Source organism: Geotrypetes seraphini, chromosome 5 (assembly GCF_902459505.1).
Source record: "Geotrypetes seraphini chromosome 5, aGeoSer1.1, whole genome shotgun sequence".
Lineage (NCBI taxonomy): Eukaryota > Metazoa > Chordata > Amphibia > Gymnophiona > Dermophiidae > Geotrypetes > Geotrypetes seraphini.
The window spans coordinates 113,940,767-113,955,002 of record NC_047088.1 but is presented as its reverse complement, the minus strand read 5'-3'; the positions used below and the strand labels follow the sequence as shown (position 1 = coordinate 113,955,002).

General features: G+C 41.6%; 1 protein-coding gene across 1 annotated transcript in view; it reads right to left on the bottom strand.

The window, feature by feature from the left end:
• The window catches only part of COL6A1 (collagen type VI alpha 1 chain), a 218,504-nt gene that overhangs the window by 174,442 nt on the left and 29,826 nt on the right, over positions 1 to 14,236 (bottom strand). The window contains exons 4-6 of the mRNA XM_033945115.1: positions 5,501 to 5,660; positions 3,617 to 3,739; positions 3,205 to 3,225 (exon numbers count right to left, since the gene is read on the bottom strand). Of these exons, the coding sequence (XP_033801006.1) occupies positions 3,205 to 3,225; positions 3,617 to 3,739; positions 5,501 to 5,660 (304 nt within the window). The remainder of the gene's footprint in view (positions 1 to 3,204; positions 3,226 to 3,616; positions 3,740 to 5,500; positions 5,661 to 14,236) is intronic.

Here is a 14,236-nt window from a genome sequence, read left to right as displayed (position 1 = left end):
ACCTATCTATGCTCATAATGGCTCATCGCGGTCTTTTCCATGCTTCATAGCAGCCTCTGACTCTGCTATGTAAATGTAGTACAACGAGGTCATTAATATTAAAATGAGACTCCGGGCGATGCCCTAACATTGCCTGGTGATGCACTAAATGAAGCACCAACCTTTAACAAGCCAAAATTACCAACAGGTTAGGAGGTACTGATAGTGTGTTTTAAGCACATCGAAGACGCATGTGTTAAAGGTGTATCTCATGTGCACATGCATCAAAGTGTGCACTGGCAAATCTGGCCTGCAGATTCTAGAAATTGAAACTTACTTTATTTAGACAATTAGTTATTCATTCATTCAATTTTCTATACCGTTCTCCCAGGGGAACTCAGAACAATTTATATGAATTTATTCAGGTACTCAAGCATTTTTCCCTGTCTGTCCCAGTGGGCTCACAATCTATCTAATATACACATGTTATAAACACGTCTCATGCGTGCTTTTAAAAAGATGCCGGGGCAGCATATATGTGTAGCAGTAGCAGTATAGAAAAAAACATTCACATTTGAATGGTTTGCTGATACTTCTCCAACAGTTATTTCCTCTCCGCCTATGGCATGGACGGACACATATAGATACATATGATGCACGCCTATGATGTACGCCTATGATATGCTATAATAAGACATGCCTATGATTGACGCTCATGTGTAACTACGATGTAGCTTTTCCTGGCACATGCACACATATGTGCCTCTATTCTTGTGCATGTGTCTGTCGCTTTATCCTATGACCAATCGGATGGGATTATGGCAGACCTCCACAAAACTCATTTGCATGCAAAATTGTTTGGACATTGATCATCAATTTCAAATCAGACAATTTATCAGTCACAGCAACCCACGAGATTTAAATGGCAAGTTTAGAGCATCTGGGCCAATAGCTTGATTCAGTCAGCACTTTGACTAATAAACAACGACCTATGTAACCCATGTCCAGCACATGATATCAGCAAGTGATTCATATCTGCCCTCTAAGAGAGGGGTTATCAGGCTCTAATATGTGAAGAATGTAGTAGACAATTTTCAAGGGGATTTAGTAGGGTGGTGACTAAGGAGGTGAACATTGTACCCTTCTGAAAGGATAAATATATATGCCTAGTTTCATTAAGGCAGTATTTAGCCAATGAGAAAAATGGCCATTCCAGAGACAAAGAAGGAAAAATGCATATGTATATTTGACATCTAAATATAAATAGATACCCAAGTATAACATACCTTATGTCTTATTTTTACAAGGAAGATAGTTTGACTTTGAAAATTAACTACAGGTATGGTAAAGTGAATATTGTCCCCATAATAAATAGAAAACTAATTTAAGACATTGTCCACAGCAATATGTACCAGGTGAATATGAATTGCATTACATTACATTAGTGTCTTCTATTCTACCAATACCTTTCGGTTCTAGGCAGATTACATAAGAATTGGTCTGGGCATACCCAGTGAGATTACAAGATAGATAATTAGAAGAAGCATTAGGGTCCAGGGATATACTGAGAAGGTTAGTTTGACTTGACAAATTTCCTGAATAACTTGGTTTATAAGTCTCTTCTGAAGGATGCAACTATTTAGGATGTCCAAGAAGCTGTAGAACAACAGGAGATGAGTATCCTACTGACAGGAGCCCTTCCTGGTGAATCTGCAGATAATTGTATATTTTAGGGACAATGTGAGGAGAGAAGAGCTTAGCGTTACTATTCACAGGAATTCCATTTCTTGGCCCTACAGGAAATTCTAGGCCCAGAAGACCATCCAGTGTTGCAAAGTTCCTAAAGTTGTCAGATGTCCTCAATTTTCAGGCAAGACCTCAAATATGGCACCAGTGTCATCAGCTGTGTTTCCCAGACTCTCTCTCAATTTTTCCCATTTTTATGGAACTTCATCAATTAAATGCTGTCAATTTTCCCTATTGCATCAGGACACCAAGTCAGACTCATCCTCCTCTCCCTCTTTAGTGCATTTCTTCCTTCCATTCCCCCATTCTGGTCCTGATCCTTATTACCCTTCCCCTCTTTCTGGCTTTCTTCCTCTTCTCTATCACTTCATTCCTCTTCTGTCCCCATGCTCCTCTCTGCTACCCTCTCTGCCTCATCCTCTCTATTCACCTCCCTTGCTGGGAGGAAGAAAGCATACTTAATTATGTTCTTCTTCTCCATTCAGTTCCAGCAGAAGTGGCCTCTAAAACATCAGCTGTATAAGAGTAAATGGAAGATATACAGCTATACTCCATATTCAAGATAAGAATTTGGAGCATCAATAAGTATTTAACCAGGCAGTCACTAAAGGGAACCTCCTACTGTAAAATAAAGTAGAAAAACTGGAAAACCTAATTCAATATAATATTTATATTTCTTGAACTTATCTTGTTCAAGTTTGATGGAGGGGTTTTGCTTGTTTTACAGAGATGCTGATGAAATATTTTCTTGAAATACTGCATTTGGAACCTCTCACTCCTAGCTATCTCTGGAGTTTATTACATTCCAGGCTCAGTGAGGTGGCTGGGGGAGGGTGAAGGAAATTCTGATTTTTAAAAAATCTTAATCTATCTGTTCAGTTGGACATCTCATTAGAGGAGATCATGCATCCTTCGTTTTGGCTTCTAACCGAAATAATATTTTGAAGTTAAGCTATGAATTCAGTTCACAATTGTTTCATCCATATAATATTTCTGTCTTTCCTGAAGTACATGTTAAAACACAGAAAACCAAAAAAGAAGTTTTGTCACTACAGAATAGGGCACAGGCCCTTGTTTTTCTTTTCTATTATTCAGTATGTGGCTAATAAGGGGTATTATGTTTAGAGTCCTTGTAGGATAGATTTCCCTTTTCAATTGGTTCTTATTTTCTTTTCCTTAGTATAACTTGTCCTTGTCCCATTTGAAGTTATGTAGGATTGATGCTTTAAATTAAAGTAGGGGGTGATAATTTGATACAATAACTTCTTTGCTTTTGAGATTAAGACTAATATATCTTCTTATTTTTTGTGATTTGTAAATTTGGGAAATATAATACATTGTACATTTAAAATAAAACCAAATATGATTTGCACATAACATCTCCACAACAGAGAAGATATGAACTGCACAGACAGTGAAATTTCTGCCCTCACCTAAGCAAAGTCCCTTAATTATGAAAAATAGGAGTAAGAAACTTACCGAATGCTCCACATTTGCATACTGTAAAAAAAAAAAAAGATAAGACAACAGATATGAGATCAGTCTATCGACAACTCTTATATGCTGATTTTATCATAATGCATGTTTGGTTTAGTGATGATTGCACAAACATATGCAAAGAAGGATGCACTATTTAAGTGTACCGCCAATCACAGAGTAGTACTTAAACTAGATGTATAGTTGACTGTAAATACCAATAGTATGCTTACTCCATGCTTTGAACATCCATTTGGGCACACTGAGACATCCATATGCTTTCAAAATAAGTACAAGCACATATGTTTCCTTTATAAAACAGTGCGCTCATGTGCCTTTTCTGCTTAGCTACCCTATCATAAAATTACCCACTTACATTGCAGCAATGGCCAGGGAAAAATGTACAACTACTCACAATCACATCAGTGATGATATCAATTGTTTCATCTATGTCCTGCTGAGATAACCTGACTGAACTTGTCGCTGTGAAGTTCCTTCGATAGCTCGGATCTGATGCAATGACACTTAGCCGGGGCTCCTGGAATAAGAGCAAAATTCATTAAGAGAAAAACTTGAACCAGTTAATATTCAGCTGATGGCAGTCATTATTTTTTACGCCCTGATTGTAGCCAGCTAAATTAGCCCTCAATAGCATTGAAAATCCAGCTCTCTGCAAACGAGTGCTCTCCACCCAAACCTATGTGGCTTAGGACCCCCACATCAGTGAATTAGTAATTTTCTCCCCCTCCTCTCTCCCCAAGTCTTATCCATCTTCATGAACCCCCGCTCCCCATTAAACAGATCTCATCCCACTTCCCAAACACCCCCTCACCCATCTACCCAAAGGCCTCCCTAGGCACTATCTTATGCTCCCTGGTGGTCTAGTGTAGTGAACAGGAGTGATTTCCACTTGCTCCTGCCCCTAGCAGTTCCACCTGTAAAATATGTACTACAGCTCGCAGTAGCTACCCCACTGGACCACTGGGGGGCAAAATGTAGGCCCTGGAGGGGGGGGGGGAGCTACAGCTGGATGGATGGGGAAGTTGGGGTTTTCTGGGCGGTGCCTTAAGGGAGATTTGTTCTTGGAGGGAAACGCTGGGAGGGAAGACAATTTGTGGTTGAGGGGTGGGGTAGGATCATGTTGGTGTGAGTCAGAAGGGAGGTTTAGAGGGAGAGGAGCTCAACTACATCTTTAGCCACTACCTGGAAGCTATGCTGGTGCTGGCTGATATTCAGTGCCAACCACCTGCATAACTATGCAACCAATGGTAGGACTGCTATTTATGTGGTCCTTTGTAGTTGCTTAGCTATAAAGGCACTGTCACTGAATATTGTCGGAATATGCATAACTACCAGCTCGTCCCCCAACTCTGCCTCTGGAACTCCCCTCTCCTCTCCCCTTTTAAAATGGCTGGTTAATGCCAATATTCAGTGATGTTGTCAATTAAGTGCCATTGAAAATTAGCAGTCATCCCACCAAGCAGGATTCAAGAGGGCAGGATCCTAGAGGGCAGGATCCTGTCCTGCCCACTTAAATTACTTTTGAATATCAGGTCCAAAGAACATAGAATAACATATGAAGAATAAACAGACACAGTACATAAGAACAGTTATATGAGAACCATAAATCAATAATAAACAGTTATATAACTCAGTGATCAACAACTGTATCTGAGTCCTTTACTTGAGGGGTTGGGTGCAGTAGAGCATAATTTTCTAAGGCACTTGTAGTTTAGTTTTAGTTTAGTTTGGAAAACAGGGTGCTATTTATAGCCCAAGATACATGCATGTTAACGTATGCACATACACCCTATACAAAAGGAGCAATTCTATACCTGAGTGCCTTCATTTAGGTTCCTCTCAGCCATACAATAGGATCCTATTCTAAAACAAAACCAAGACGCCTAGCATAACCCAGTATCAATGCACCCATAGAACTGGTGTAAGTACAGGAGATATGTATAACTTGTCCCAATGATATTCCTCCTGCATGTACACCCACCTTGCAAATACCCATTATGCAAGTTAAGCAAGTATTTGCAGAATAGCACTTAGGCAGAATATTGGCCTTTATGTGGATACATTCACACAAACATACATATATACATGCCTAAATGTAAGTGCCTGGCTTGTAGAATTGCCCTTTCAGTAACTGCATTTATGCTCCACATATAACATAGCTATCTTTGAGCCCTCCACATAGCGCTCAAGGTTGTCTCTAACCTCTTAGACATTACCAACTGTACATTAGCTATTTCTGCCTATCTTTTTCTTTCAATGGCATGCAGCTGCCTCATACCAAGTGGTTAGGAGAAATGGCAACTGAGAACACTTTTATTCCAAGATGCTTTGCTTCATTGGCGGCATCTTCCAAGCCTCCACATGGCTCTTTATATCCTTCCAATGGATGTCCATCTGTCACCACAATCAGATATTTATTCTCTCTCTGGTGGGAGCCACTGCAACAATACAGAGAATGACATTAAGAGGGTCATTTTCAATATGTCCAAGTCTGATTTAGAACAATTTGCTGAAACATCCAAAATCAAGTGGAAAATATAGCAATTTTTGAACTAGAAAAATTTCTCCTTTTGTTTCAAAAATTGCCATTTTCTATAAGCTTTTGTGCTCAGGGCATCTATCTTTTGGTACCTATAAAAAGAGCATCCTAAGGAAAAATGTACAAAAATAAGCCATTGAAATGTCTGGGGGGCCAGGATTTTTAGTAGACTGGCTACACAAACATCCCAGCACAGCAGTGGGGCAGCCTAGGAATTCTGCAGTGGATTTCACATAAAAAGTCCCAGGTACACATCTCACCATAACCCCCTTATCTTGTATGGCAAGCCCTCCAGGAATTACAAACAAATGTACTGTACACTGCTACAATTGCCCTTAAGCCTGTGGGAGTTGCCTATATTAGGTACAGTAGATATTTTCTGGTTTATGGAGGGCTTACACTTTCCACAAGTGAACAAGTTAGTGTAGGATATGGACGAAGTCCCTATCTCTACATTCCTCTGCATCAACCATTATGCTACTCCAGGGACCTGCTTGCTGCACTAAATGGAATACTCATTATATTTGCTGTTGTCAGAGCCTGGTATGCACTATCACTTTCACCTCTTAGGGGGGGGAGGGGATCAGTAACCACTGGGGAATTAAATCGGGTCATGCCTTCATCCCTCCAATGATCACTGGTCAGTTTGGACACTTTTTCAGAATTTAGTCATTATTAAAACAAATCTAGACAAAAATGTCCTTTTTTTTGGCCTGGATATTTTGCATGTGTTCATTAGCACAGAAAAACATCTTAATCATAAGCACACCCTAGTCCGACCCAAAACACACCTCCAACACACCCTTTCATGATTTAGACAAACTGCAGAGTAAAACATCCGAAATATGAGTTTCAAAACTCACAATTTGGACATTGTAGTATCAGAAGTGGCAGAAGTAGCAAGTACAATATATGGTACTGAAGGCTGTTTCAGAATCAGTTCCATCTAGTTATGCTGCTACTCCTCCAAGGATTCTCCATACTAGAAGGGGATTTGATTTCTGTGCCACCACTTTTACCTCACAGCTGTCCAATAATACCCCTTCTCCCTTCCCTGCTCCCTGTCCAGCATCCGCTAGGCCGGGCAGCCTCGGGGCTTTTGCTAGGCCGGCCCACCTCACATTATTGAAGTAGGCCAGCCTAGCAAATGCCCCATGGCTGCTTGATGAAACCGCGGCTGCTGCCGCTGCTGGTCCAGGAGTGAGAAGGAGAGGCGTCCTGGCAGCAGCAGCGTAGTCAGAAGGCAGAAAGTCAGCCGGCATTTGAGATTGGGGCAGAAAATCAGCTGGGGCACTGCGTATGCGTGGCACGGAAGCACAGATCACGAAGCACGGACCCACGGAGATTGAAGTGTGCATGCGTGCTAAGGGTTTTATTATAGTGGATAACTCAATAATAATAGAAATGTATTGTATATTATGTATAAAAATGTTCTACGAACCCACCTGGGCAATGTTCCAGAACTTAAGGTAACCATTGGAGGCAGTACAGCTCATGCGTGTGTACGTAATCTCATGATCTCTCACAAAATTCGGCACCTCTCCTGATAGTGACTGCTTGATGTAAGATGGTGGCTGTGTCCAGTGCTGGAGGAGGTGAGAGCTGAAGGCGGTTGCGGATGCGACTACCGGACACTTAAGGCACATGTTTTCCAGGCACAAGTCGGATATTGATTCTCCCCTCTACAAAAAAGCCTAGAGGACTACACCAAAATCTTGTCTCTTGCAGTTGATACTTTAGAATCTAAATCACAATTTTCTAATCTAATCTAATATTTGTGAGTTGCACAAACTTAAACAGGCTCTACGAGACTTGAAAAGGGTAGGCAGGGCAGAGGGGAAGCAAGGAGGAGGGAGGAGAAGGAGGAAGAGACCTATTCGTACTAAGCAAAAGAAACCGGAGCGTATGGTAATCTTATAAAATTAATTGTTAAAGAGAAGAGTTTTCAGTTTTTTCTGGAATTAGGTGTGATCAGCTTCTGTTCTTGTTGTTACTGCAAGATCATTCCAGATTTTGTCTCCCAGGAAGGTGAGCATGGATTGGAAAATTCTTCTGTACGTGAGATATTTTGTTGAGGGGAGGTTCAGTTGGATCCTGTTAAGTAGTCTGCGAGAAGCAGACCATGCATCGGATAGGAGGTAAAATTCTTTATAGTTTATAAATCTTTCTACTTTCATATCTAAATGATTGCAACTCTTTATATTGCAACAACACAAAGAAAGGACTTCAGAGGTTGCAGCTACTCCAGAACACAGTGGCTAGACTGATTTTCCATAAGGCCTGATTTGAGAAGACCAGTCCGCTGCTGATAGAACTGCACTGGCTGCCAGTCAAGTATAGAATTCAATTTTAAATTGCATATATTGTTCACAGGGCTAAACAGTATATGGAGAAAGCTCGACTGGGGCTAACTTCAGCCATCCAAATTTCATACTCCTTCAATAACTCAAGAATGACTCAACACTATAAATTACCTCTTCCCTCTCCACATCAAGATGAAAGGAAATGACTCTTTGAATTCACCTTTAAGTTTCAAAGCCTCAAATTTGGAACTGCCTCCCAACCTGCTTACATCAGATCTCTTCCTATCTTCAGTTTAGGAAGGTGATAAAAACACATCTGTTTTCATTTTAGTCTTGCTATGATTCATAATATCTATGTTCTAACCTTATTAATCTTATGTAAGCGGTTGACATTTGCAGGATATAAAAATCAATATGGTATGGTATGTTTAAAAGTTCCTTTTCATTTTTAATATATAGGGCTGTACATTGATTAAAATATTTAAGCATGCAATTAATCACATAAAACACCCACTCACATTTCCTCCTGTATAATGCAATATACACATAGCAGACGTAAATTCTCAAATCTGACACATTTCAATTCAATTGTCCCATAGAAAGGCGATATATCAAATCCCATTACCCCCCTTTCTAAACTAAAAATAAAATCGTTTATCTTACCTTTGTTGTCTGGTGATTTTATCTTACCTTTGTTGTCTGGTGATTTTATCTTTCTAATCATCTCATTCTACATTTCTGGTTCTACTTTCTTGTGCTCTGTCCATTCATTCTTTTGTTTTTATTTTTTTCTCCTCTTTACTTCCTGCCCTATATCCATCCTTCACAATCAACTTTTCTTCCTCCTTTTCAAATCTGTTTAGTTTCTGTCTTGTCTCTTATCTTCCCTTTCCTGCCATTCATAGGCACAATCATATCCATCTGCTTCCTTTCCCTTCCATAGGTACTCTCTCTTCTCTTCCCTCCCCTCCCTCTCCCACCACTCCATGCTCACCATTTCTCTCCTTGCACTAGGCTTACTGCCTAAGAGGAAGCAGAGCATTAATAAGTAGCATTTGCTTTCATATTACTGCAAGGTAAGGAAAGAAATGGGAGAGGCGAAAGCTTCTAAAGCAAGGAGAGCCTGGAGATACCTGCTGATTTTGTAGCACTGCTTATGTAGGGGCAGCTCCAGCACCATGTTTTCCTACCCCCAAGTCAAATCACAGACGGCTGAGCTGACAGCAAAAGTATTCAATACCAAGTGGAAGCTCACACTATTTTTATTTGAACTGATCTAGCCCAGGAGAGCACATGTCACCTGGCAGGTGGCTCTCACACTCACAGCCAAAAAGAGAACCGTGAGAAAGAATGTCCGGTAAAGGGACTCCCTTACCTCCTTCTTGGACAGGTGGCCCGAGTTCAGTTGGTTGCCGGTATGTAGTCTCAGCATGGTCATGTGCTCCAGCAGAGTCCTGGTGTCGTGATCGGGAGCAGTGGCATAGCAAGGGAGGTTGGTGCCTGGGGCAGTGGCGCCCAGCATCGCTGCACCATGCGCTTCCCACTTTTCTCCACTGCTTTGGCACCCCCATCACTTTTCCCCACTGCTTAGATGCCCCCCATTCCCATGTACCTCTTGAAATGTTCACCAGTATGAGCCACCAAAATAATGAGCTTCAATAAAAAGCTCTAAAGAAGCTCCACACAAGTTCCTCAGAATGCCACACAGTTTTAACGTATGGTAGCTGTCCTCATAGGAACCTTATAGTGTGCAATTTTTTTCTTAATTCAATAAGTTATAACGTTTTTTGGATGATATTTTTTGTATTTGGAAATCTGACATCCATACTTTCAACTTATTTCTCATGTGGTTAAACCAAGTAGACCCTAATATTCAATTCTCTGCTACCATTAATCATCATGAGATACCATTTTTGGACATGACCATCTTTAAATCGCAGGGGTTATTATTAGCAACAATTTTTCGCAAACCCACTGATCGAAATAGTCTTCTTCGTTACCACAGCTTTCACCCGCAACAACTTAAAAATAGCCTCCCTCATAGCCAATTTTTACGCTTGAGGAGACTATGCCACTCTACTGCTGAATACAAGACCCAAGCCCGGATATTGAAGAACCGATTTAAACAGCGAGGATACCCCAGACATATAATACAACAGGCATATACTCGAGCCAAATATGCTCATAGACATCAACTTCTTCAATATAAACAAAATCCTGAAGAAGAGAAATTGTTGGTATGTGTTCAAATACAAAAAACAGATCATCGATAAGCGCAGTAAACACTACTCCCAACTAATAAACTCCCCTTCTCTAAACAGCAAAGCACTTTTCAGACTAGTTAACTCCCTATTCGACATAGACTCTCACAAACGCCCCACCTCCGACCTCCCTCCGTCCGCAATCACTCTAGCCGACCACTTCGCGAACAAAATCCATACTCTAAAACTGTCTCTTGCAGCTCACAGCCCCGAACCCCTACCCAACCTATACGCAGCAGATATAGAAGGTTCAATAGCCGACATGTCCTGGACCTCCTTTGAAAATCCTGACTGGAATCTATTCCTCGAACTTTACTCTAAATACGCCAATTCCAACTGCCTATTAGACACTTGTCCTCCCACCATCATGAAATGCGCCCCCCCATCATTCAAAGCAAAACTCTTCAACTGGGTATCCCTATGCCTGTCCACTGGACACTTCCCGTCCGAACTTGGCCACATCCTCATTTCCCCTATCCCTAAACAACCCAAGGAGCCAATCTCTTCCATCACCAACTACAGACCCATCGCCAACATACCACTCTTCCAAAAACTCATGGAAGGTCTTGTCAACAATAACCTTAGGAATTACCTCGACAAGTTCAATATTCTTCATGACTCCCAGTCCGGTTTCCGCCCAAACCACAGCACCGAAACCGTCCTAGCTGCTCTGACAAATTACCTCCTCCACCTGTTCTCGCTGGGTAAAAGCGCCCTGATACTTCAATTCGATCTGAGCAGCGCCTTCGACCTGGTTGACCACGACATTATGCTCAACTGCCTTGACTCCATCGGCATCTCCGGACAGGTAATAGATTGGTTCACAGGCTTCCTAACCAACCGTACCTACCAGGTCCACAGTAATGGAGCCTTCTCCCACCACTGGCGAAACCCTTGTGGAGTCCCACAAGGCTCTCCCCTATCCCCCTCCCTATTCAATATTTACTTGATCCCTCTGGCACGAAGCCTAGCAAACTCAAACCTAAAATCGTTCATATATGCAGATGACATCACCATCATTGTTCCCATTACCTCACTCACTCTAGAAACAGAAAAACTCATCGCATCTATCCTCACCAAGTTAGAACTGTGGACCTCAAAACTCAAATTAAAGTTGAACTCTGAAAAAACCAAAATCTTCCTAGCAAGTCCCAACCATAAAATAACAAACACTTCCCTCAGACTGAATGGGCTAGATTACCCCATCCTACCCACCATAAAAATCCTTTGAGTCATCCTGGACCGCACTCTAACCTTCGATGACCATACCAGTGCCCAGGTGAAAAAATGTTTCTGTACCCTCTGGAAACTGCGCACCATCAAACGTTACTTCGACCACCAAGCCTTTCGTCTACTCGTTCAATCTCTGGTATTAAGCATATTAGACTACTGCAACATTATTTACCTGGGATCCTATAAAAATACCATCAAACGTCTTAGAACAGTCCAAAATGCTGCCGTCCGCCTCATCTATGATCTCAAAAAATACGACCATGTTAGCCCCTACTACACCAAACTCCATTGGCTTCCAGTAGAGGCAAGGATCATCTTTAAGTTCGTCTGCCTCTGTTTCAAAACTCTAACAGGATCTTCCCCAATCTACTTGTCTGAGCACCTTGAAATAGCAGGCCCCTCTCGCACACGAAACGCCCACCTATTCACCTTTCCCTCCCTAAAAGGCTGCCTCTACAAGAGATTCATTGATAGAACCCTAGCATTCCAAGCGGGCAAATGGAACAATTGCCTTACTGCCCTCATTTCCAACTCCCCGCCCTACCACCTGTTCAGGAAGTCACTAAAAACCTACCTCTTCGACAAATTCCGCTAACGCTGCCTTCCCCCCTTCCCTGCACCCTCCTGACCTCGATATGCCTCCATGCCCTCCGACTACGCCCCCCTCCCAAGCCACTATGGCCTCTCTTACTCATTCTCTGTTTTATCTAATTGCCCTGCCTTATCATTGCCTCTCATTTAACATCACCGTAAATGTATCACCGCTATAACATGTAACATCGCTGTATACGCACAGCCTCCTCTTTAGTATATGCCTTTTTACTACTGCTATTCATGTAACATCTCTGTAAATGTAACAACACTATAATATGTATCATCGCTGTAAATGTACAGTCTCTTCTATTGTTAACCGCATTGAACTTCCATGGTATTGCGGTATACAAGAATAAAGTTGTTATTATTATTATTATTATTCAACAATTCTCCCACCTGGCCTATGATATCAAGAACATCATTCTTAAACATTGGCACATCATTCAATTGATCTTGGGGGCTGAATGTGATCCTCCAATTTTTGCCTACAAGAGAGCCAAAAATCTAGGGGAACTTATTGGTTATTATAAACACAAACAAAATGATTCCCCTGCTGTGAATGGCCATTATATTTGTGGCCAATGTCAATGGTGCAAGTATGCTTTGGAAGGGGAAACTTGGAGTCATCTGCATACTGGCCAGATCTACACTGCCAAATTTAGAACCAACTGTAAAACGGATCATGTTATTTACATGATTATTTGCCCTTGCCCAAAAATCTATATAGGGCGCACCATCAGACCTATGAACATCAGGCTCAACGAACACAAGTCTCGTGTCAATACTGGAGTTGAAACTGCTCCTTTAGTCCGCCATTGGTCTTTAATGAAACATAAAATCACTGATCTAAAATGGCGTATTATTGATACAGTACATGTCGGGTGGAGGAAATTATGAACACAATTTAAACATTAAAGAACTTCGGTGGATGTTTAAACTCAACACAATGTATCCTCATGGCTTGAATCTGACTAGTGATTGGCTAACAGCGGGTATATGATTTTGATTAAGGGTATTTCTGGTTTTAAGTTAAAGGTCTGGTTGTAAGGAGTTCATTGGCTAGTTTTGTGTCACATGATCAGGGGTTTTGACTTATTAGCTCTCTTCATGCCGGGGTTTTGTTCATTTCCGGCTCATTAAACATGGATTTAGCATTTCGCTAAGACATAGAACTGCTCTGGTAAGCCTTGTAGCAACTTTTAAATTTAAATTACTCATATTGCTGGGTTCTTTAAACTTATACAATGTTTTGTTTTTTATAGCGTTCTCCTTCCCCGACCCTGATGAAATAATGAAAAGTGTCGGTGGGGATTGAGCCAGACCCAGTTTCTAAAAAAGCTAAGTAATTGCTACACTTGCTACTATTGCTATTATATTATTAAGCACAAGCACTTTATAACTTATTGAATTAAGAAAAAAATCGCACACTATAAGGTTCCTATGAGGACAGCTACCATACGTTAAAACTGTGTGGCATTCTGAGGAACTTGTGTGGAGCTTCTTTAGAGCTTTTTATTGAAGCTCATTATTTTGGTGGCTAGTTTAAGTCTAACACATCTGTAAGTGAAATTCTGTGCACAATCTTGAATTTGAGTCACCAGTATGAGCAGCATCTTCTACCTGCTGCTTGCGCAAGCTTCAGCTTCCTTCTGACGTCATATCCTGGTCACAGGACCAGGATGTGACATCAGAAAGAAGCCGAGGTCAGCGCAAGCAGCAGATGGAAGTTGCTCACAATGACGAATATTTAAAGAGGTACACTGAGGGTAGAAAACAGGAGAGGCTATGGTGCCTTCAAAGAAGGCGGCGGCCATGGCGGTCTACCCCCTCTCCCTTGCTATGCCACTGACAGGGAGTCTCCATGCATGTGCTCTGACACTGACTGCTGCTGTTACCGTAAGTCCCTGTCCATGCAGCTAGCCTTGTGGTGACTATCCCCGTGATGACTATCCCCATGGTCAGGTCTCTCTCTTTCCTCCCTCACCCCATGGATGGGTCGGTTCTCACCTTCTCCTTCTCCCCCTTCCTCTAACCTTTCATAGCCTGCCAGCAGTGATAGCAATTAAAGTAGAGCACTGTCAGCA